Here is a 24845-nt window from a genome sequence, read left to right as displayed (position 1 = left end):
AGCCACACCAAGCAGAACCTACCCCCCACCCCACCGCCAGCCTGTCTGGAGCTCCCCAGGAAGAACAGAGCTTCAGCAAAGGCAAGTGTTTTGCAAACTGCTCCCTCTAGGGCCCAAGAGCACGTCTGAATCCTCCAGAAACAGTTGTACTTGCTAAATAAGCACCTAAACGCCTATGGGTGGAGTTGTGCTGAAAAATCCCATTATTAGGATTTAAAAGCATGTTTAATTTAAGAATACTTTGGAAGCAAAAATTCAAGCTTTCTCACAGCTCTGAAAAGGACTGAAACACTACGCTGCTAATTAGTAATTGTGACGGACCAGCTGTGGAGATGAAGATTTCGGGAACTCTTAGAGAGGCACAATCAGGACAACTCTCTAATGCTCTCGTGATAAAAGCGGGTGGTTTTCTGTAACAGCCTTTTTGATGGGACAATGTGCCAGAGTTTCTAATTTCTGGTAAAGTACAAGATGCCGAAAATAAGTATCTGAAGGAATATAATGAATTTTAATAAACCTTCAAAAAGTATGCAAATTCTAGACTTTCTGTTTCCCTAGAGCCCATTTTTGGTTATCCAGTAAGCTTCAGGTGACTAACTGCATCACCAGAGCTTCTAACCACAGCGATGCTACCACTGGGGGCCAGGCACTTCTTGCTGGTGGGTGGTGAGGGGGCACAGGCCTAGGCACATGATTCTGTTCAGCTCTGATACCACACACGTCTGTGTGCCAGATGCTGTTGGCTCCTTTTCCAGATTCAAGGCTAAGACACAGATCAACAGTTAACTGACTTGCCCAATGGCACAGTTTTTTTAGTGGCAGAGGCAGGGTTCGAACCTGGATCTATGTGCTCATACCACTAAGCTTCTCTGTGGCTTTTCTCAGGGTTGGCGGGGGGGTGGGGGGGCGCTCCTCCTGTTTCCATGCGGCAGGACCCCCCATTAGTGTGACTCCACAGGCTTCTCTTCTCTCTGCTCCCTTAACTCATTCTTCCCAGGGGTGGGGGTGGCAATTGGATGGGGAGGGCCGACTCACCTGATGGGAGAAGGAACTAGGCGTGCCCGTCCACTCTCTCCTGGGTCTGGGGTCTCCACCCCCTCCTGCCACAAATCACGTAGGGAAGCCTGCGGTGATCGAGTTCTGCATGCAGCTGGGTGGTGTGTATGTTTAATTCTGGGGGCACTGCAAGAGTAAGCCATACTCTCCAGTTTTTACTAGTTATATTGCTGATTTTGGGTTCTCCATCTACCTGTTTATTTTTACCTCTCATTTCATTCCAAACTGGAGCAGCAAACAGGGCTGTCATTGTGAACCCCTCTCAATACCCAATCCTGAGCACAATTCCTGGCACATGGACTTTCTTGATACACACAGTAGACCTAGCTATCCCAGGCTGGGATCTGACAAGGATTTCCTCAGTTCTCACATAATCCTTTCAGGTTCATGACAAATGCCTGGATTTCTCTCTTTGACACTTTTTAAAAATCAGGTTTTAAAGGAACAGGTCAACTAATGTGTTCTCAGCCATCAACGGGTCCTCCTGACTCCTTGATGGAGATCCCTGGGGCAAAGGAGACAGACCGGGCACAGAACCAGTTCCATCAACAACCACTGAGAGATGGTTGCATCTATTCCTCCATGCAATTCTCTTTCTTCCTCTAAGAAATAACACTGCATTTGCCAATATTCTGCCATTCAAAATGTTACAGAAACCATGAGAACAAAGTCCTGAAGACTTACCAATTTTTCCGATGAGGTTATTTTGAAGGTAGAGGATTTTTAAATCCCGGCACCACTTGTCAATATGCTCTAGTCTTTCTATTTCTTGCTGATGCAAGGAGAGTTCCTCCAGGGAAAAAATTACACAGTCATTGTGCTCGGCATTCCGTCTAATGAGATCTTCTGTGACTGAAAGAAAATGTGTTACGTATTACATCTCCATCCCTATTAATATGAAGCTATTAATGCACGGGGTTTTCCTCGCAGTGAGATGTGAATTCTCCAGGCCCAAGTCCTTTTTGTGAAGGAAAGAGATCAGAGAAGCGCTGCCTCCTGTTGGGAGTTTTTATGGCACTAGTGTAACTTGGAAGAAAGAGGCGATGATACATTTTGTCTTATGCTGGAATCCACGTACATTTCGCTGGATGGATGGAGACCAAGTTGATTGGTAATGACCATGAGGATTGGGATCCTGAGGTTACGTATCACATCAAACTGGGTGAGACCCACTAAGTAATCCAAGACAGAGGCATGGCACGGCTGACAGAGGGCAGTAAACTGGAAAGCATCTCCATTCAATAGCCACAACCATCCCGTAAGGAAAGGTTCACTCACTCATTCATTCGTTCACCTGGTATCTATTTAACTAGAGTGGAAGAGACGGAAGAGAAATAACCCCAGATTTTACAGGGCAATCTTATAAAGCAACCACCACTGGATCTGTTTCCAGGAGGAATGAAAGAAGCTGATCACAGAGGGAGGGGTTGCAAGAGCCCCACTCCCCCCTGACAAGAGTGATGCATAGCACTGGGCTGGCCTGACGCCACAGGCCAGGAACATATGATGATGGTGGAGCCAAGAGACTGGAGACAACACTTGTGTCCACAGTTGCAGCCAAGAACAGGATACGAATCCTCTTTACAGTTGGGTTGTAAAAACTTTGGGTCGGCCAAAAAATTTGTTCAGCTTTTTCTGTAACATGGAAAACCCAAACGAACTTCCTGGCCAAACCAATATATAATAAAAACAAGGAGGCAATCACAGTGGAGAATACTTGTACTTCCCAGTGCTATTAAAAAAACTATGAATCCATTTGAACCTGCACATTTTAGGTGGAATGTGGAAATAATCACATCCGTCCCACAAGATAATAAAGCTTCTCCTCTTGCCATTTACAGGGTGCCAAGAGTTGTCCTAAATGCTTTGCGTGTATGAACATGTGAGTAGGGACCGTTGTTATTTACATTTGTTAGATGACGACTTGAGGCTCAGAGAGTTTAAGTAACTTGCCCAGGGTCCAGCTATTATAGTAAGTGCTAGAACCAAGTGACCATGTGCTCTGAACCACCATGCTCCACTGCCCCAAATGTGAGCAAAAGAGAGCCCCTCAAAAGGTCTCAGGCTTCCTGAACACACAAGCTTCTCTAGTGGAAACAGAGCTCTCCAGCTGCCCCTCTTCTGCGTCACATCCTTACAGGTGAAGTCTGCCTTTTTTAAACAATGTGAAAACATGTACGAACTCCATCATTTGCATGCAGTTAGCTGAACCCCCTGCTACATCCGGTGGTGAGAGGCGGGGTTGCGTGTAATGACGGTTCTCTGGAAGAAAGACCAGGGCAATGCAGAGGCTGAGAGATTTGTTTCCCAGGTGGCACAGTGATAAAGAACTCGTCTGCCAAGCAGGAGACATAGGTCCGATCCCTGGGTTGGGAAGATCCCCTGGAGAAGGAAATGGCAACCCACTCCAGTATTCTTGCCTAGGAAATCCCATGGACAGAGGAGCCTGGTGGGGTATAGTCCACGGGGTTGCAAAGAGTTGGACTCGACTGAGCGATTGAGCATGCAACAGCAGAGCTGGCTGCAAGCTAGGTCCTGGGAGGGGGCAGGCCAGAGAGGCGAGTAGGAGGCTAAAGGGGCAGCCTCCGCAGCCCTGCTCTCTGGAACCCCTACTGTGGGCTGCACTCTGCCGGCTCTGGACACCACTGCTGTGATTAAACTGGCTTAAAAAGACCACTCTAGTCAAGGAAAAGAAAGACAATACATGTTCTGAAAACCAAATGTTTAAGAGAAGGGAGTTAAAACTACTCTCCCACCTCCCACTACCAAAGTTGGTTCTAACAGCTGGAATCAGCTGGGGACAGCCAAGTTGAGGATGCATCAAAGCTGCTGTGTAAAGTCGACCGTATTACTTGCCTCTGCAGTTGATGTCCAAGAATGCCCTTCACAAGGATGCAGCGTGGGTTAAGGGGCTGGGATGACACTACCAGTGTTACGTCAGCTAACTTGATGAGACGTGGGAGAGACGCACTGCGATGATGCAGACAGACCCTCGATGACTAACGGTGTGTATGTGACTCAAATGACACAAATCCATGGGGCAGGAAGTGGACTTTTGAGGCCTTGCGGCCATTAGACCTGGAGTCAATGGGCCAGGAGGACGAGCCCTTCCAGAGCCCATGCCCTCCCCTGCAGACCGTTGCCCCCGGGTGGAGCAAGGAAATCCTCCGCCTCCAAGTCCTATACTGGCTGCTTCTGCAGGCCACACCATCAGGCACGCACTCCTTCACCCAGAGGTGTCCGAGGAGTGTCTGCTTTCTGGGGACATGGATGGCCTGGAAGTGTTGGCTGGAGTGTCTGCCCTCATACGTTGGCAGGAAGGACCAGGCTACAGCCAGGGATGGCAAGAGGAGGGAGGTGTGGGCAAGGGAGCTGGCACAGAATCCAATGAGCTTGGGAAACACTGAATGTGGCCTTCTGGGTTGTTATGAAGGTATACTCGTCAAGGAAAGAAGATGAACTTTATTTTGCAGTTTGATGTATAACTCGATACATGTGCCTCCACTTATATTCCTGCCCCAGTTCCCCAGCTGCCCTGGCTGAAGGCTTGGTTGGGTACCCAGCTTGAAGACACAGCCTAACTCGAACCCTGCAAGAGCTGTCATCCAAGGATATGGTTAAGGTGAATGTGTGCAGGGCATTCTGATTGCATCTGGAGAAGCCTCGCCTGGTCTCCGGCCTGAGGCAGCTACACCAGCATCTGCACAGGCCACGTGCGGCCTCCTGGGGATACGAAAGGTGTCACAGGTTTCTCCTGCTCTATAGTTGTGCAGGCTTTTCTGATCTGTCCAACCCTGGAGACTTGCTGGTCCCTCCAACTGCTCACTGAGTTCCCACTGATGTCGAATGTCCTTCCTGTGTTCTCTTGCTGCCCGTGTCTTAAAAATCTAAGAGATCCTTTTTATTATGCTATTATGACTGTGAAAGGGATCATTTGTGTGCAATTATCAAATCCTCCCTTTCAGAGGCATGTAGATATTAGGAAGGAATTATGTTGATCCATATCTCCTAATCATGAGAATTAAGATGATAAAAATCACTCCTAGTTGAAAGCGGTGTGGAGGGGTGGAGGAGTTGGCGTAAATAACAAATTGATACACATACACACACACACACACACACACACACACACACACACACAGGGGAGGGGGGCGCTAAGGTTCATTCAGCATGCTGGGTAGTTTTGCCCAAGGGCAACAATTACACACAACTAGGATAGATTAAAAGAAACTGGAGAATCACAGAGGAAGGTGGAACTGTGAAGGTCTGGAGTTTCCCAGTGGCTCTTTTCTGAACTCCTCTATATTAAGCAAACCGCTGTGCAGCATACTGTTTCAGAGCGCTCAGGAAACTGTTCCACAATATCGCCTCACCTGTAATGGCAAACATCAGTACAAAAACCAGGGTCCCCGAGAAACAATGTGTCAGAGTATCTACCTGGTGCATGGAGATTATAGTGCTTCAGACTTTTAAAGAAGAAAACATTTTGCAGTTTTATGTACAGTTTAGACCAAACATTCTTTAACTCCAAGCAGTACTGTGTACCTTTAGAAAGCCCTACTCCAAATAACACAGCCCTGCATTTATGATAAATCACTTGAGGCACTTAAAAAGGCTTTGGAAGCATTAATGCGTCCCCATAAGACTATCTCAAGACAGATGGTAATACAATGCCTATTTCTGGGAGACAGTGAAGGACAGGGAAGCCTGGTGTGCTGCAGTCCGTGGGGTCACAAAGAGTTGGATATGAGTTAGTGCCTGAACAACAATAATCATATGGTAGAGGAGAACATGCCAAGGCACTTACTATATAAAACATATTGCTTTCATTTCCTTTTTGGGGAAAATTCAAACAGTAAAATACAGGACTCAGATAGACACCGGAGAAGGCAATGGCACCCCATTCCAGTACTTTTGCCTAGAAAATCCCATGGACGGAGGAGCCTGGTAGGCTGCAGTCCATGGGGTCGCTAGAAGTCGGACACGACTGAGCGACTTCACTTTCACTTTTCACTTTCATGCATTGGAGAAAGAAATGGCAACCCACTCCAGTGTTCTTGCCTGGAGAATCCCAGGGACGGTGGAGCCTGGTGGGTTGCCGTCTATGGGGTCGCACAGAGACGGACACGACTAAAGTGACTTAGCAGCAGCAGATAGACATGGAGAAGTATCTCACCTATAGAAGGCTGTAACCAATATCTGAATGAGCAGTTGATGAAGGATACTGACAGTTATAACCACAGATTCATACTCATCTCACTAAAAGAAAAAGGTTTAATGGAAACTGGTGCAGAGGCTTCTTTTCAATTCCTTAATATGACTGGCTTCTTGATACTCGAGAGAGCATCCATGAAAAGACCCTACAGGGTGGGGGCAGGGCAGAGGGCAGGAGGAGAGGTTTTGGGGAATATTAGAGGTTGTCACGCTGTGTTTGCTATGACAGAGCTTTTCTAGAACAAGGTTCTAGAAGCTCACAAAGCCAACAATGCAGTGTTTGTCCTTCAGGCTTTGTATCATGTTTTGTAAACAACTCACCCTTTCTTGCTAGGGTAGAGAAAAATCAGTAATGTATGCCTAAGGCAGATTCTGCAGAATTTTTAAACATCTTGAAAAACCAGCGGACACATACGTGAAACAGAGATTTAACATAAATACATAGAAAGGGGTTGTTGCTGTTGTTTAGCCCCTCAGTCGTGTCTCTTTGCAAATCCATGGACGTAGTCCAACAGGCTCCACTGTCCATGGGATTTCCCAGGTAAGCATACTGGAGTGGGTTGCCATTGCCTTCTCCAGGGGATCTTCCTGACCCAGAGACTGAACCCAACTCCTGCATTAGCAGGTGGATTCTTAATCACTCAGCCTCCAGGGAAACCCAAATGAAGGGGTCACAAATAGGTAAAGATTTCATCTTGTAGCATCTAAACTTTTTTTCTCTTCTTGTTTTCCATGGAAATTCTTAGAAACAGGATTTCTCAGTCACTTGCCCTGCCTCTTCTCACTGACTCAGGGTTATCTGAATGTTGGTGGTCACAGGAATCCCACCACACAGTTAGGGGCACTGACAGTTACAAACACGGACAGACTATACGAGGCAAGGACAGAAGGATCCAGGAAGTACGGTGAGTTCAGAGGAGGGAGTGACCCATGCTACAGAGCGACAGAAGAAGGTCAAACAGGGCATTATGGAGGAGAAGCCTGGGCTGAATCCTGAAACGCAAGTAGACATTTGGCAGATGTACCAGTAAGGAAAGCACACCACAGGCCATGACAGATGCCATGAGGCCCAGCTCCCTGCTTCAGGCCTGAAGATGACTTCCTGCTGCTGGGAGGGCAGCCCTCAGCTGCCCACCTTCTTTGAAGTCACCCCAGCTGCAGAGACATCTCAACCAAAATCATGCCCCTCTTCTCAGGAAAGCCTAATTGATGTGGGGCTATAAAGGCCCAGCCCTCTCACCCCAACTTGGGAAAAACCAGAGGTCCAAGTTCAGAGCTCCTTTCACAAGCTTCAGGCTGGTTAGCTAAGGCCTTTGTTAAGATGCATCCCAACCCAATTTCCCTCTCTGCCAGACCTGGCTTTCTTGTCCAAGGACACCTCCTCATACACTTCCTGCACACTAGCCTCCACTGAGAAGTCTGACTCCTGGGGAACCCAGCCTGGAAGAGTGGACACTGGTAGTACACAAGAGCAGCCGCTGCCTTGCACAGAGCACTCGGCGCCTGGTCCCCACTGACAGCAACCTCACACGGCGGAAGGTGCGAGCCAGTCCCTGGGTCCTCTTTCCTAAGGACCATCAGCCCAATACGAGGGTTCTGTGCTCGTGACCTAATCACCTCCCAAAGGCCTCACTTCCTAATAACATCACCTTGAGGGTCAAGGTTTCAACTTACGAATTTCGGTGGGAAACAAACATGGATACTAGTGGAAGGGAACACACGGATAAGAGTGATGCAATCAGGCATTAGAGAAGTACAGGGGAAATTGTAACTTAAAGGAAGATTGTACTGGGGTGGCTACCACTGAAAACACAATTTACAAGGTAAGGCTGAGAGTGACAACCGAACATTAAAAGCTGATTGTGAACACCAGACTCCTATATTGGTAGCAAATAAAGAGGTTTTCTCCCTGAAAGTGAAGGACAGAGAGAGCTGAGAACCAGGCCAGGGACTAAATCACTAGAGAAGCAGAGCTTCAGGTTCCAGACACGCTGGGGTCACAGGCACAGGATTTAGCTTCCAGCCTATGATAACTAAAAACCAAGACAAAATATAGGAAAATAATGTTGTTGTTTTTTAAACTTGTCATTGAGAAGTCAAAAGGAAAAAAAGTATTTTGAACAGAATATAATGTGAAAAAATAACCAGTATATCAAAATCTGTGGGGTACAGCTAAAACATAACTTCGAAGAGATTTATAGCACTAAATGCCTATAGCAAGAAAGAAAAGAGGTCCCAAATATCCATTTCCTCTTTGAGAAACAGATCCCAAGATGACAGAGATGCTGGAATGAGCACACGGGAACCTTCAGCAGCTGTGCTGGTTTCCTACAGCGGCAGTAACAAATTACCACCAACTTAGCTGTTGACAGTTCCGCAGGTCAGAAGTCAGATACGGGTCTCGCCTACCTGATAGTGGGGTGTCAGGGGGATTACATTCCTTTCTGGAGGTTCCAGGGGAGGACCCGTTTTCTTGCTTATTTGAGTTGCTGGCAGAATTTGGTTCCTTACAGTAATAGGACTGAGTTCCTCATTTTATTGCTGATTCTCAGCTGAAAGCCCCCCAGATTATAGCAACTTCAGCAGCTCAGAAGTTTCTGCCTCCCCAGCTCAAGAAGTTCGCTTGAATTCTATCTCCCTTTACCGCAGCAGGAAAGTGCCTCTAGACAGAAAACTGGGGTAAGAGTGGGGCACCACTTCTGCATTTCCCTTCTCGCAAGGAGCACAATTATGTCCTGAAAACAGCTACCTTATTCATGTTGCCCAATTTCACAGTTCTTTACAGAGGAAGGTTAACTCCAATACCACTTACTCTATCAGCGTTGCAGAAAGAAGCCCTGAAATGCCTCCTATTTATGACTAAGCACTTTAACCAAGCTTTTCCAATGGCCTGTCTCAAGAGACCTTCTGTGGTACTTATTTCAGACTCTTAAAGGGAGGATTAAGCGTCCTATGCAGGTAAAGCATTCAGCAGGGTTATGGAACACTCTCCAAGGAAGACTGGATAAAGAAGAATTATGCACAAGTTTAAATCTTCAATGTTCAAGTGCACTGTCTGAGCAATTTCACTGTGACCACTCATATAAACATAAATGAATATAATAGTCAAACTATTTAAATTTTCTTAATGCAGAGAACATGTGCCAAACCATTCCTCTTTCAGTTACATTAATGAATAATTACAGAAAGGAAATAGCTGTTCCAGCCGTAAAGCAATATATTGTCAAATAAATTAAGTTAAAAACAAAGTTAAGCAAATCAGCACAGTCTTTAGTACACAGTTCAGTCTGAAAATTAAATTAGGTCTTCCATAAAAAATAAGGGCTTCTCTGATAGCTCAATTGGTAAAGAACCCGCCTGCAATGCAGGAGACCCCAGTTTGACTCCTGGGTCGGGAAGATCTGCAGGAGAAAGGATAGGCTGCCCACTCCAGTATTCCTGGGCTTCCCTTATGGCTTAGCTGGTAAAGAATCTGCCTGCAATGTGGGCGACCTGGGTTTGATCCCTGGGTTGGTAAGATCTCCCAGAGAAGGGAAAGGCTACCCATTCCAGAATTCTGGCCTGGAGAATTCCATGGACTGTATAGTCCATGGGGTCACAAAGAGTCGGACATGACTAAGGGATTTTCACTCACTCCATAAAAAATTAAACAAACTAAAAATCCTCTATTTATCCATAATTGTTTTTTCTTATTTCTGAAACTTTGTTTTATATGCTTAGTATGTAAAGCCAAAGAATTGATGCTTTTGAACTGCAGTGTTGGAGAAGACTCTTGAGAGTCCCTTGGACTGCAAGGAGATCTGACCAGTCCATCCTACAGAAAATCAGTCCTGAATATTCATTGGAAGGACTGATGTTGAAGCTGAAACTCCAATACTTTGGCCACCTGATGCAAAGAACTGACTTATTTGAAAAGATCCTGATGCTGGGAAAGATTGAAGGTGAGAGGAGAAGGGGATGACAGAGGATGAGATGGTTGGATGACATCACCGACTCAGTGGACATGAGTTTAAATAAATTCTGGGAGTTGGTGACAGACAAGGGAGGCCTGGCATGCTGCAGTCCATGGAGTTGAAAAGAGTCGGACACAACTGAGCAACTGAACTGAATTGACTGATGTAAATCTATACAATTTCTTTAAAGGATGCTTTTCTTGGAAGCATCCTTTCATCAAAAAGCTTTCATCAAAAAGTTTTTTCTGGTGTAGCTGTTTATAAAAAGCATTTCTCAATTATTCATTGGTGTGTGATGAACTAGCCATATGATATCAACAACATATCTCAGCTTGAAATTGGGACTTCCCTGGTAGTTCAGTGCTTAAGACTCTGAACTTCCAATGCAGGTGGCTTGGGTTCAATCCCTGGTTGGGAAACTAAGATTCTACATGCTGCTGCTGCTGCTGCTGCTAAGTCACTTCAGTCGTGTCCAACTCTGTGCGATCCCATAGACAGCAGCCCACAAGGCTCCCCCGTCCCTGGGATTCTCCAGGCAAGAACACTGGAATGGGTTGCCATTTCCTTCTCCAATGCATGAAAGGGAAAAGTGAAAGTGAAGTCACTCAGTCATGTCCGACTCTTCGTGACCCCATGGACTGCAGCCCACCAGGCTCCTCCATCAATGCGAATTTCCAGGCAAGAGAACTGGAGTGGGGTGCCATTGCCTTCTCTGCCTACATGCTGCTGCTGCCGCCGCTACTGCCAACTCGCTTCAGTCGTGTCCGACTCTGTGCGACCCCATAGACGACAGCCCACCAGGCTCCCCCGTCCCTGGGATTCTCCAGGCAAGAACACTGGAGTGAGTTGCCATTTCCTTCTCCAATGCATGAAAGTGAAAAGTGAAAGTGACTGCAGCCCACCAGGCTCCTCCGTCCATAGGATTTTCCAGGCAAGAGTACTGGACATGCTGCTAGGTGTGGTCAAAAAAAAATAGAGAGAGCTTGAAATTAATGGTAAACAATACTGTCCACCAAATGAATTAGGACTTAAAAGTAGGAAACACGATTTAAAGGATTTGTTATAAGCAGCTGATGAAGTCTACAATATAACAGGCAATGCATTAGGAGGATGATTCTAACTGGAGTTTCCTATTTAAGGTGAACTGAGAGGAATTAATATAAAACTGATTTTTCCTCTACGTGCCTTTAAGAAAATGCGGACACTATGAAAAGCCACTGAGCTGGACCTCAAATTGAATGCTAACTTATCACATAACAAGTATAAAGTTTGAGACCAGATGCTTAAATCTTCTGCATAACAGAGTCCATCTATATAGTTTTAAAGATGGTGTGAACTAGAGACCGCTGAGCATCCTTCCAGCAATAACATCCTACGGCTTTGAGGGTACTTAACTTCCCCTGGCAAATGCATACACAGATCGCATCTCAAGAGACTAGCCACCCTAATTTGATAGTCACAGTAGTATCAATACAAAATGAATTTAAGAAAGGAGTTCTTTTTTCTCTAAATCATAATCTGCAGTGAGAGGTTAGTGCAGAGAGGCACTAATTATTTCATTTTCCCCCACTCACTGCTCCCAGGCTTGACCTTGCTCTCTCTGGGCAGACATCAACACTAAAAGTAGTTTCTTTGACTTTCAACATGAGAGCTCACACCATGGCCTCTCTCTTCCTCACCAGACCTTCCCTTATTCTCAGGAGACAGTGTAGCCACAGATTAAAGAAAGCCAGCTCTGTTCAGGTTCACATCCCAGATACATTGCTGACTGTGTGACAATCGGCAGGTTGCTTAACCTCTCTGTTCTTCAGATTCCTCAACTGCAAAATGGAGGTAGCATCTGTCTCACAAGATTTTTGTGAGAACTCAAGGAGTTGACACAGAGATACCACTCAGAACACTGCCTAGAAGGCAGCAAGAACATGACAATCATAAGCCCTTATTACCATCTTCTCTCGGAAGCTCAAGTTTTTTCTTCTGATGTAGAGAGTTCAGAACTGTGGAAAAAGCAGTAAAAGCCAAGGATCTTGTATCTTAGTTTTTTATTCCATCGTGACTGATATTTTAAAATAAGCGTTGGCTTTCTTCCTCAAAGGGAGAAGCTCCAAGAGGGCTGGCCCTCCTCTTTTGCTCACCACTGCACCCGCAGCATCTGACACGAGGTGTGTCAAGTGTTAGTCGCTCAGTCACGTCCGACTCTTTGTGACCCCGTGAACTGTAGCCCGCCAGGCTCCTGTGTCCATGGAATTCTCCTGACAAGAATACGGGAGTGGGTTGCCATTTCCTTACTCCAGGGGATCTTCCTGATCCAGGGATCAAACCCAGGTCTTCCACATTGCAGGCAGGTTTTTTTTTACCACCTGAACCACAGGGTAGGAACTCCAGTATGAGTCTGATATGTGAATGATTTAACAAATGAAAGTGGACAGGATTCAAAGGCAGAAGACAAAGGATAATCCACGGAAAAGTAAAAAATATTGATAAGCAAAAAAGAAAACCATGGGATGGGGATAAGGGAAGGGAGAGGAAATAACACTCTCAAGATTTGGGACAGTGTAAACATTTAAAATCACCATCCCCTTTCCACCACCAGACTGTCAGCTCTTCCAGGGAAAATACCCCACCATCTACCACAGTCTCTTGATTTAGAAGTATTCACTATGACACTCCTACAATAAGTGATAAATTCAGGGTAACTGTATAAAAGTGCAATTTGGAACGGTCAAAGATAGTGTCAGTATTGGAATAGTTCGGCCTGAAATAATTGGTACAATCTAAAATATATAAGTAACTGCTAATTCTGCCACTTCACAGTGTCTTGGTATATTCATAATCATATTTACAACACTGACTGTAAACAGATACTATTACCGCCTTCATTTTGGAGGTGAGGAAGTCTCACAGCTGGTGGCAGGAAGGTGGACGAGGTAAGGCCATGGGGTCGGGTCCCTCGACCACGAGGCTACACTTTGCTCCCAGTGTGGCTCAGAGACAGCGACTAGCCCACACTGCAGGCAAGGGAACGCGCGGGCTGGAACCGGGCGTGTCTGACGCCAAGACGCTTAGACTTTCCACGAGCCCTTCCATCAAGTGCCATGCCTTTCTCCCCCAGCCCCACGCCTGCCCCACTTTACAGATCGGGAACCTGGGTCTCGCCGGAGCCAAGCAGCCCAGCCAGTCGGCGCAGGGCCTGCCCCAGCCGGGTCTGCAGAGGGCCAAGGGCCGGAGGGGTTGGGGTCCGCGGGCAGAAGGGGCGTCGAGAGTCCCCAGAGGCCCGGGACGATGCCTAGAATGGGGACGATCGAGAGCGGAAAATGGGAGGGGGCGCTTACTCCGTCCCATGTCGCCCCTCGAGGGTCTCGGGCCCGGGAAGCTCCACCAGGACCCGCCAGGACTCCCCTGCCGCCTCGCAGTCTCTCCTCCGCGCGTCCGCACCTGGGAGCCATGGCAACGGGGACTCTACGGAGGCCGCGCGGGGCCAGGCGGGGCCGCGTTTCCCGACTCTGGAGGGGCTGGGAGGAGGGTCTGCCCCAGAAAAGATCCGGGTGCCCCATAACCCAGACCTAGTCCTCCTCCACGGCCCCACCCTCCATCTCGGCAAACTGCTTCCCTGACCCCAGATCAGCTGGCCAAACTAAACACAGAACCACAGGACACTCTGTTTCCTAAGGGGAGCTGCCTCCTGAGTCCCATTAGCCTGTCCTTTGCTCTTTTCTCTTTGTATTTGATTTAAGGCCTTCCACACTAGAATCTGGAATCAAGATTGCCGGGAGAAATATCAGTAACCTCAGATATGCAGATGACACCACCCTTATGGCAGAAAGTGAAGAGGAACTAAAAAGTCTCTTGAAGGTGAAAGAGGAGAGTGAAAAAATTGGCTTAAAACTCAACATTCAGAAAACTAAGATCATGGCATCTGGTCCCATCACTTCATGGCAAATAGATGGGGAAACAGTGTCAGACTTTATTTTGGGGGGACTCCAAAATCACTGCAGATGGTGACTGCAGCCATGAAATTAAAAGACGCTTACTCCTTGGAAGGAAAGTTATGACCAACCTAGACAGCATATTCAAAAGAAGAGACATTACTTTGCCAACAAAGGTCCGTCTAGTCAAGGCTATGGTTTTTCCAGTGGTCATGTATGGATGTGAGAGTTGGACTGTGAAGAAAGCTGAGTGCCAAAGAATTGATGCTTTTGAACTGTGGTGTTGGAAAAGACTCTTGAGAGTCCCTTGGACTGCAAGGAGATCCAACCAGTCCATTCTGAAGGAGATCAGGCCTGGGATTTCTTTGGAAGGAATGATGCTAAAGCTGAAACTCCAGTACTTTGGCCACCTCATGCGAAGAGTTGACTCATTGGAAAAGACTCTGATGCTGGGAGGGATTGGGGGGCAGGAGGAGAAGGGGACGACAGAGAATGAGATGGCTGGATGGCATCACTGACTCGATGGACATGAGTCTGAGTGAACTCCGGGAGTTGGTGATGGACAGGGAGGCTTGGCGTGCTGCGATTCATGGAGTTGCAAAGCGACTGAACTGAACTGAACTGACACTGGAATCGGCCCACACTCCCGTTTCTCAGAGGTGTGACCTTAAACTTCCTTAACCTTAATTTCCACTTGTTAGATGAGTACTGATAATAACCTCCAAGGATCATTGTGAAGCTTTAATGAAATAATTTAAGTGAATGAAAGACACTTCAAAAAAAAAAACAAACAGCTGACTCAGTATTTAGGGGATCAAGCAGGCTACCCAGGAAAGGTACCCCATTCTCTGAAATAACTTCTTCATCTTGAAACGTTTTTACAGAAATCTAGGGTAAGAAATCCTTCTTATAAGAGGAAGGTCTTAGACTGTTTGACATTCTGGTGGAATAGAGAAGACATGTGGGTGATAAAATGGGGAAACCAGGAATATTTACTTCATAATTTGTTATGGGCCAGGCTGGGGTGGTTATTCTGTGTCCTTTCTCCACCCAGCATCACAAGACACTGTGTTTCTTAGAATCAGAGGACCCATGGGTCACGCAGGACAGGTGTACAGTGTGCTCTGATTGTTACAGTCCACTGATAGGCAGGGAAATTGGGAAATAAATCACAGTGTGACAGCTTCAAGTGAAGTCAAGTTCATTTCATTCCAACTGAACGTGGTAGTTTAAAAAGCCTTGGTGTGTGTCTGCTTATGCAAACCATTATTCAAAATAGACTTGTTTCTTTGGCTCTTGGAAATGTAACAAGATGAGCGGGACTTCCTGAGAAAACTGCTGCAACATATTCTATATTTAAGTAGAAATAAATTTTAAAGAGGGTTTTAAAAAATTCCGGTAACAGCAAAACAGGCCTCCTACTTCTTTTGTGCTGGCTAAATTCCAAGGACATTGACCTAGAAAGTTATTGGGTTCTTATTATATAATTCAGTATTTTTATGATGTGTAACAAATACTTTGGTTACAGCTCCATTGCATTAATTAACTTTGCATTAATTTTCCTTCTGAAGAATTTCCTCATTGCAGCTTTATAACAAATAAACCAATCTTCCATGCTTACCAGCACTTACAGTTTCACGTTCTTCCTTTCTTCCTTCTTTAATCCAGAATTTCCCAGTGGTAGATGGAAAGATTTAAACATGCGTGGATAGAAATTGGGCTTTCCCAATGGCTCAGCAGATAAAGAATCTGCCTGCAATGCAGGAGACAAAGGAGATGCAGGTTCTTTCTCTGAGTCAGGAAGATCCCTTGGAGGAGGAAATGGCAACCCACTGCAGTATTCTCACCTAAAAATTCCCCTGGACAGAGGAGCCTGGAGAGCTACAGTCCATGGGGTCACAAAGAGTTGGACATGACTCTGCGATAAAGCATACATGGATGGGTAGAAATTAGTCTACATTCCTCCCATTGAAAGGCAGTGTCACTGTCCCTTACCTTGAATCTGGACATGCTTCTGCCCACTTGAACCAATCGGGTACAGAGAAAGAGGTGCTATGTGATTTGCAGAATTAGTTCATAAAAATCCATGAAGCTTCCACTTTGCCAAACACTGACTTATGGAGTCCTGAGCTGTCCCATAAGAAGTCTGACTACCCCCAAGGCCACCATGCTTGAGAAGCCAAGAATAGGTACCTCCACCCGCCAAGCCCCAGCCTTCCAGCTCTCCCTGTTCACATGGCAGATATTGAGTGATGCTGTCTTGGACCTTATAAATCAGCCCATCCATCTCTAACTGTAACTGAGTGGCTGATCTCTATCAATGCCACATGGTACAGGAGAATCACCCAGCTGATCCCTACATCAATTCCTCACCCACAAAATCATGAGATAACTTTGAGAGTAATTTTCATACAGCAGGAGACAACTGAAACGGTGGTCATGACTGCTGTGGGACATGGACAAGTCTCTTCCCTTGTACTCTATTGGTCAAAGTAGGGGGAAACACACCTAGATTCAAAGGGTGGACAGGTCCTTTCCACTGCATGTTTTTGGAATGGTTTAATGATGTCCAAATAAATGAAGTTCGTTATTTGCAATTACTTGACTGGAATATATTTGATTGATCTGTGCAGAATTCTGTAGAAGGAGATGCCTCATTTAGGCAGGAATCTGGACTCAGTGGTTTCTCAACATCCTTTTGAGCAGCTTCAGTCCTCTGAGGCTTTTTTCTCTTTAAAGCAGGTGTCAGTGTCCTTGAGCACTAATCTCATACAAACTGAGACCATTCAATAGGTTGTGTGTGTTGCTCATGTGTTCAGTCATGTCTGACTCTTCACAACGCTATGGACTGTAGTCGCCCAGGCTCCTCTGTCCATGGGATTTCCCAAGCAAGAATACTGAAGTGGGTTGCCATTTCCTTTTCCAGGAGATTTTCCTGACCCAGGGACTGAACCTGTGTCTCTTCATCTCCTGCATTGCAGGCGAATTCTTTACCACTGAGCCATCGGGGAAGCCTGGGCAAAAAAACAGCATTTGATTCTGTTTGCTCTTAGAGGCCCAGCCCATGGGAAACTCCCAGAAGTAGGGTTCAAAACACCACAGAACTCAAGTCTCCCCCTGACTCCAAGACTATGTGCCGTCCATTCTTTTTGTGCCCAGATCAGCCAACCTTCCTCAGCCCCACTAGGTGGTCTCCAGAGTCTAAAATTCCACACCTATGAGTTCTCTTTCTGCTTAACTAGACCAATAATTAATTCTCACCTGAAAAGGAAAGCAGTATAAAACATTGATGTGTGCTTTAAAGCCCATTAATTAAACTGCAACCCTTCACTGTCAGAGCAGATGAGTATACAGCTGTTTGGGTAATCCTTCTATTACATCCTACAGCACCCATGGGAAAGGGTTCAGACTCAGCTAGTCATTGCCATGAAGAGCACAGTCTTACTAGTGGCAGGTCACAAGTGAGCTCAGAGTCTGAAAGATAGAATAAAATATTTTCTTCATTTCCCATGAGGCCAGCCCCTCTTGGATGGTCATCGGCATGCCCTCTCCCTTTCTGATCTCCTGAAATGTTTCCTTACTTGCCCCCAGCCCAATCTTTCCCCATGGCCTCCCAGCTCCATCCTGCCATGCCCCATGGACATTAGTTGTTTCTGGACCCTCTCCAGCCTCAGTGGGAGGAGATTAAGTCTTCCAGATTCTTCTGAGTAAAGCATCTCTAACACAGAGTAGAATCTTGCTCCCGACTGTCACTTATAAGCTTATGTTTGAAGTGGACATTTGTTTTGTCTCCATATTTATTCCTCTGGATCTTGTTGGAGGGCAATTCCAGGTGCCAGCTTCCTGATATAGAAGCCAGAGTTACCCACACTACCCTTTTGTTCTATTGCCAGGGTCAGTTTTCATTACTGTCAACAAAGAACCCTAACTGATACAACTTTGATGGTTATGATGCTAATAGATAGCCTTCCACTAATTGGGATAATGAGCAGAAACCAAAAGGTAAAGAAGATAGAGGGTTCAATCCTGCCTCTGTTACCATCCAAAGAGTGCAAACCATCAATACATATGTCCGTAGAAGGAAGAAACATTGATCTCAGAAGGCTGGTGACCAAGGTTTTTCCCCGATTAATTTATTTATTTGCTTCAAGCTCAGGAATTCTGTCATTTTCTAGTACCTTCTGGAAGACATGCACTAGCAAGGGGTGAAGGCCTAAAAGATTGTATACAAGAGGAAAATAAAAAATTGTATCCACTTATTTAATTTTATCTGAGAACTGGGTTAGCAGCAGCTTTGTTCAGGTTTGTGTTAGCACACCTGGGTTCAGCTCATAGAAGCCCCAAGATGAATAAGACATTTATTTGAGAACCACTGAGCTCTATTAACTATGGACAGGGATATGAAAAAATCAAAATCCACAAAAATTAAAACCGTATCCCAAAAAACATTAATCCTGCCTTAAGATAAACTTGAAATGAGGCCCCTGGGGAAACTGCAAGTAACTGCCAATTTTGCTAATGATAATAAGTTTATTTTAATTGCTAATATATTCCTAATTACTCTAGTTCTAAAATGTTTACTTCACTGTCAGTCATCTCCTTTGATGTATGTTCTTTGAAAAGACTTTGTCATATCAATCAACCCTTTTCAAGTTGGGTGGCAGCTGCTGGAAATGATCTCACCTTCCTTATCACACAAGCACCATTTGTCCTAAGGCAGAAAGAGGCCTTGCCCACAAAATCTTCTAGAATTCATAACCTCCCATTTCAACTTAGAGAAAAGTATATGTTCAAAGGCTTTGGTTACATGAACAGAGGACTGACCCTGTCTATTCCAAATTCTGATCTTAATATAATCTTTTATTTGCTCTGTCTCCTTTTGCCTACCTGAATGTGTGTTTGTGTTGTGTGTGTGTGTGTGTGCATGCGTGCCTGTGTGTACTCAAATAATTGTTTCAAGAATACTATGTAGTTGGTGAAAAAATTTTTCATCTGGGTGGGCATTAAAGGGTCCCATTAACTCATTTATTTATCTTTTAATAAGCATGTACTGAATCCCTTGGGCTGGGGATACAGTGATGACTGAGATTTAAAGGTTTTGGCCATTCGGAAAATTATATACACATAGGGGAAGACAGACAGTAAGCAAGTAAACAAAGACTACATAAGACATTTTGATATGATAATATGGATTGTGAAGGAAAAATGGAAGATGGAATGAGTTCGGAGGAGGGCTACTTGGGCAGTCACATAGGTCACATTTGGGAAGAGACCTGAATATGAGAAGGAGTCGGTTACATGAAGAACTAAGGGAAGATTTTTCCCAGGGAGAGAGAAGAGGTCAAGCTCTCGGATGGCGAGAACCCTGCCCTGCTAAAGGGGCAGAGAAAGGTGACTGGCGTGTTGGAATAGATGAGCAAAGAACAAGGGCTAAGGGGCAGGAAGGAGGCTGACAATCATGCAGGACCTTGCAAGGCTTTTATTACAAATATGATGGACATAGACACATATAGAGACCATGTGAAGACCCAAGGATGAGATGGCTGTCTACAAGCTAGGGTCAGATCCTTCCCTCCCTGCCCTTAGAAGAAACCAAGCCTACTGACACTTCGATTTTGGACTTCTAGCCTCCAGAACAATTGAGAAGATACTTTTCTGTCCTTTAAGCCTCCTAGTTTGTGACACGTCATTACATCAACCCCAGCAAAGTAATATAGGAGTCAAGGAGGACTGTTGGACTTTTTATTAGGAAAGCCAAAAAATGGAATTACAATGAACTGACACGGTGAAGTCAGTGGATAGGGAAGATCTGGAGGAGGTAGGATTCGGAAGCTCTGTTTTGCACATGTTAAAATTGAGGTATATTTTAGACATCTGGGTGGAAATTGTGAGAGGTCAACTGAGTATGTGAATGTGGAGCAGAGCTCCAAGCTGGAGACAGAGTTAGAGAGGTCACGGTTTGTAGAGGTGCTTACACTCACATGCATGGATGAGACACTCTGGAAAGGAGTTTAGACAGAGAAGAGGTCCAAGGACAAAGCCGAAGATACTCTAAAATTTGAAAGTTGGTGTATGTGGAAGAGTTAGCAAAGGAGCTGTGGAGTCCTGCCCCAAGGCCACAGGTGTGAGACCTGGTACTAAGGCCACAGAAGCGGAGCCCAGAATCAAGATCACTCCGAAGCTGACTGAGCCCCTTTGCAACCATTGCCAAAAGACCCCCTGATCATCACCAGCCAGCTTCTTGACCCCAAATTAGGCAAGAATGCCTACCTCAGTAGTCACCCTATAGCACCCTAACTGATTACCTAACGTCAACCTTCTGGCAGAAATTTTCTCTCTCTTGAGGTTATAAAAATTGGCTACTAACCCATGAAAAGCGTCAGCTCTCCCTGGCCTGTCAGGAGGCGTCACCCCCCTGTGCTCACAGTGCTCACATTATCTCTGCTCTTTGCTCTTAATAAATTCACTGCCTTCTGAAATGCTCTGTGTCTGGAAATTCTCTTCCAACCCGTGCTCAGACTGCCTCAATGGGAGAGACAAAACCAGTGAGGTAGGAGGTAAAGCCAATAAGAAACGTGCTTTGAGAAGGATGGAGCGACTATGTGAAATGCTGCTATAGGTCAAGTCAAATGAGACCCACACTGGATTTAGCAACATTGAAGGTCCTTGCAGCTTTGACAGGGGCTGCTGTGATGGATGGTTAGAGTGAAATCTTGATTGAGTTCAAGAAAGACTTGGAGGAGGTGAATCAGAGACAAATAAGTACAGAAGACAAGCCTACTAAGGAATTGTTCTACTACTAGGAGCAGAGAAATGGAAGAAGAGAGTTTTAAGGGGTGTGGAGTCAATCAAAGGCTTAATTAAGGCAGGAGTTATGACAGCATAATCAAGGCTGCTACTGCAGAAGGGAGAAAAATTCCTGGAGCCTTGTCTATGAATAGATAAGAGGGGGTGGGTTTCAGTGCATGAGCAGTGAGTTGGTCTTAGATAGCAGCAAGGACTTTCCATCCAGAGAACAGGAAGGAAGAGAGCAGGAACAGATGCTGGTAGGTGGATAGATATGGTTAGTTGTGTCTTCATAATTGTTTCTATTTTCTCAGCAAAATAGGAAGCAAGGACATCAGCTAAGAATGAGACTCAGAAAGATATCCTAAAGATTTGAGGGACAGGACAAGGTATGAAATAGTCACCTATAGAGTAGGAGAGCCTGTACATAGGATGGGGTATGGTGATTGCCAGGCACCACCAAGCACACTTCAAGGGTTGTGGTCATGAATTTAAAGAAAGGCCTGGTTGCATGGTCTTTCTCAAGTCATGTTCAGTGTGTGGGCAAAGATGCCAAACAGATGTCGCCTTGGATGTAACCAAAGATGCGGTTTTACCAGGAAAGCACAATGAACATAAATAACTGCAAATGAATGACTGTAATGAGGACTCAAGGAATCTTGGCCTTACCAGGTGGTTCGGTGGTAAAGAATCTGCCTGCCGATGCGGAACACACAGGACACGTGGGTTTGATCCCTGGTTTGGAAAGATCCGCTGGAGGAGGAATTGAAAACCTACTCCAGTATTCTTGCCTGGGAAATCCCATGGACAGAGGAACCTGGTGGGCTACAGTCCGTGGGATCACAAAGAGCCAGACATGACTGAGTATGTACACATGGAACCTCAGGTGGAGAAGAACAAAAATGACATGATAGAAGATGGGAGACAGACAGACTGTCAGGATTGATATAATTTGACTCTGATAGCACTGAAGGAGGTAGAAAGATAGTGAGCTGGAAAGATGATTAATGTGATTTATTTTACATTTGTGAATTTCATCTCAATTAAAATTTTTAAAGAAAAAAAGACTATATTAGGTTTTTTTTTCTACCAAGCAGGATAAATGTACTTGGACTAACTTCAGCTAAAAGGAAGTCTCTACTGGAAAAACACTGAGGTTTCTCAGAGACTCTAGAAAAGAACTGGGCAACCGGAGTGGGGAGACCCAGCCACAGGATGAGTGCAGCCCTCCTTCCAGGCTCTCTCAACAGCCTGCTTCTAATCACCTCTGTCCCTGGGAGAAAAAGAATTTGATTGGCCAAGTTGTGTCCTGTACCTCCACCTCCTCCAGGGCTTGGGATTACAGCCCCACTGAAACCCATGGGTTGGGGTAGGGGTGACTAAGAAAGATGCTATAGGAACCAGACAGGGGGAAGAAGGGATACTGGACAGAACAAGACAGCTGGTGCCCACTATAGACACCCCTAGGACACGTGTTCTTTCAACAGCATCTGTCTGTCCAGTATTCACTGAGCACCTCCCTAGTCGCCCTGGCTGGGCACTGGGGAAAGAAGTGGTCCCTGCACTATTGGAGCTTATACTCATGAGGAACGACAGATGCTGGACTTGTGCAGCGAGACTGAGTGCTATGCAGGGGTTGTAGAGGACACCTGGGAGACTCTATGATACAGGCGGAGGTGGGAGCACCCCACCCTCTTCAGGTCCCCATGGCTACCTGGAGTCCCCTCCGTCTTATTGCCCATCAGGCTGATGATGTCACTGCCTCTGTGTCTGCCTCACCCATTAAACTGTGAGCCCTGAGCTGTGTGGAGCTCAGAACTGCCACTGGGGTTAAGATTTGAAAACAGGGAGGGAGAAAGGGAGTGAGGGCACAGTGGCATCCCAGATGCACTAGATTTTCATTTATTCCTGCTTCCCTTTTGATAAAGGCTCTTCAAAACTCACTTTCATTATGTGGCCATCTTGGCCCCCACGTTGGGGGAGGGGAGAGACAACTTTCCTGCGGGGTGACAGCTGATGGCATGGCCCTTACGCTAAAGCACAGCGGGGGGCTGGGTCTGTCATCGCTGGAGCTCCCTGCTTCCATCAGGGCAATGACCGCACGACTGACCCCAGATGGTGGCTGCTTCCATGTCCAAAGTCCTCCTCTCTGGGGGGCCTGTTTCCATGTCTCATCAACCTTGCCATCAAGACAGTTTTCTTGGCTCAACACCAAGATGTTGGCGGTGGCTGTCTTTGGGTTGAGGAATCCCGGGTTGCCTTTTCTCTTTTGCATATTTGAATTTTCTCTTTTTTTATTTAAATGAAATGAGGGTGAAGCGCTTACAAAATGAAGAAAATTTAGCTGGTTATTTTTAAAGTGAATCCCTTCTCATGCCAAGATATAAACTCATTTTCTCTTCTGTCTCCTCTTTGTCATTAAAGTGATACCACCACCACCACCCACCCCTATACTGTACAACCATGAGACGTGAACGTATCTGTTTTACGGCTGGAGCTCAGAGAAGCTGAAGTATAGGCCCAATGTCACAAGGTCATAAATGACAGCAGCCAAGTCCAACCTATCTCTGTCTAACTGCAAAACCCAATTGTTGGGGCTTCCCTGGTGGTCTAGAGGCTAAGATTCTTGCTTCCAAAGAAGTGGGGCCAGGTTTGATCCCTGGTCAGGGTACTAGATCCTGAATGCTGCAACTAAGACCCAGGACAGTCAAATAAATAAAAATAAATATTAAAAAAAAATTTAAAGGCATATTGGCTTTATAATCACTCCACCTCGTGTTAAATATTGGAAGAAGTATGTATTCAGCCAGATTGATATGTCCTTGGCCAAGCTTCAGCCCACATCTCACCCGATTCTTATACCATCTCATCTACTAACTGAAAAACTCACATGGTCCCAGAAATTAGAACAACTCTTACCCCCCACGACTAATGTTACTACTTCTGTTGCTAACAATGGCAGATTCCACTTTGGAAGAGCTTGGCATGTACTTAAGCTCTGTCTCAAATTTTAAGTGCCTTGCTGGCATGGAATCATTTACTTCTCATACAAATACTAGGAATTAAATAATACTTTATCCTGCTTTATGGATGAGGAAATTCAGCCTTAGAAAGATGAAACACCTTGTCCAAAGTGACATAGCAGGTAAGCAGCCCGGTCAGAACTCAGCCCCAGGTCCAGCCTGACTCCAGAGCAGGAATATCGTGCTGTTAACTATTTGGCTGATTTTCAAAGGATGTGACTCAGCAGAGGAAGAAACAATGAAATGGGTAAGGTGGAAGGATCTAGAATGTGGTCCTTGATTTTTCCTTTCCCTGAAAAAAAAGGTGGGGGGAGAAAAAGGGAGTCCCTGGCACAGAGCTTCCGCCACCTCCCTCACAGCAGATCATTTACAGCCTGAGTGTCAGTTTCACCCACACAGAAATATGCTAGCGCAATTCAGGTTAGGGTGGCGGGCGGGTCACTCTCTCTTCACCACACCAATACGAAGTATTTGCATTGCAAATCAAAACCTGGGGTACCAGCCTTTCTCTCTCACCCTGTCTTGCATTTTCTTTGTTTTTCTTTCTTTTAAGGCTACAAAAGGATGGTAGAAAATTTTGGTAGAGTGTTTGCCAGCTCTTAGCATCCACCTGCTAAATTGCACCCCCCAACCCCCGAGGTACCCCGTCTGGTTCTCTAGCAGGTGTCGCTTACAGCTGCAGCAGATTTTACCCAGCGTGGGGCAGATGGAGGGGGTACAGCCATCACTGTGGGATAGACATTTTTTAATACATGATCAGACCTTCATCAAAGCTTGGTAGGGAAATGTGGCATTGAGGCAAAGAATGCCAACTTAGCAGGTGTCCGCTCTGCTGTATTGTATGAGCAATAGTGGGATTCCTTTTGGCGAGGAGGGGGAGATGGTTG

At 45.7% G+C, this 24845-nt stretch overlaps 1 protein-coding gene across 4 annotated transcripts in view; it reads right to left on the bottom strand.

Moving 5' to 3' along the window:
• The window catches only part of DNAAF11 (dynein axonemal assembly factor 11), a 71600-nt gene extending 57946 nt beyond the window's left edge, over positions 1-13654 (bottom strand). For 3 of the 4 annotated variants that reach the window (XM_055545736.1, XM_055545737.1, XM_055545738.1), the window contains exons 1-2: positions 13556-13654; positions 1741-1908 (exon numbers count right to left, since the gene is read on the bottom strand). In XM_055545736.1, the coding sequence (XP_055401711.1) occupies positions 1741-1908; positions 13556-13565 (178 nt within the window). In that variant the 5' untranslated portion in view covers positions 13566-13654. Of the gene's footprint in view, positions 1-1035; positions 1183-1740; positions 1909-13555 lie in introns of those variants that run through there. The other variant, XM_055545740.1, reaches the window with a different exon arrangement.
• Positions 13655-24845: the final 11191 nt, after the last annotated feature.

Source organism: Bubalus kerabau, chromosome 14 (genome assembly GCF_029407905.1).
Source record: "Bubalus kerabau isolate K-KA32 ecotype Philippines breed swamp buffalo chromosome 14, PCC_UOA_SB_1v2, whole genome shotgun sequence".
Classification (NCBI taxonomy): domain Eukaryota; kingdom Metazoa; phylum Chordata; class Mammalia; order Artiodactyla; family Bovidae; genus Bubalus; species Bubalus kerabau.
The sequence above is the reverse complement of the archived record's forward strand: the minus strand, read 5'-3'. Positions and strand labels throughout refer to the sequence as shown.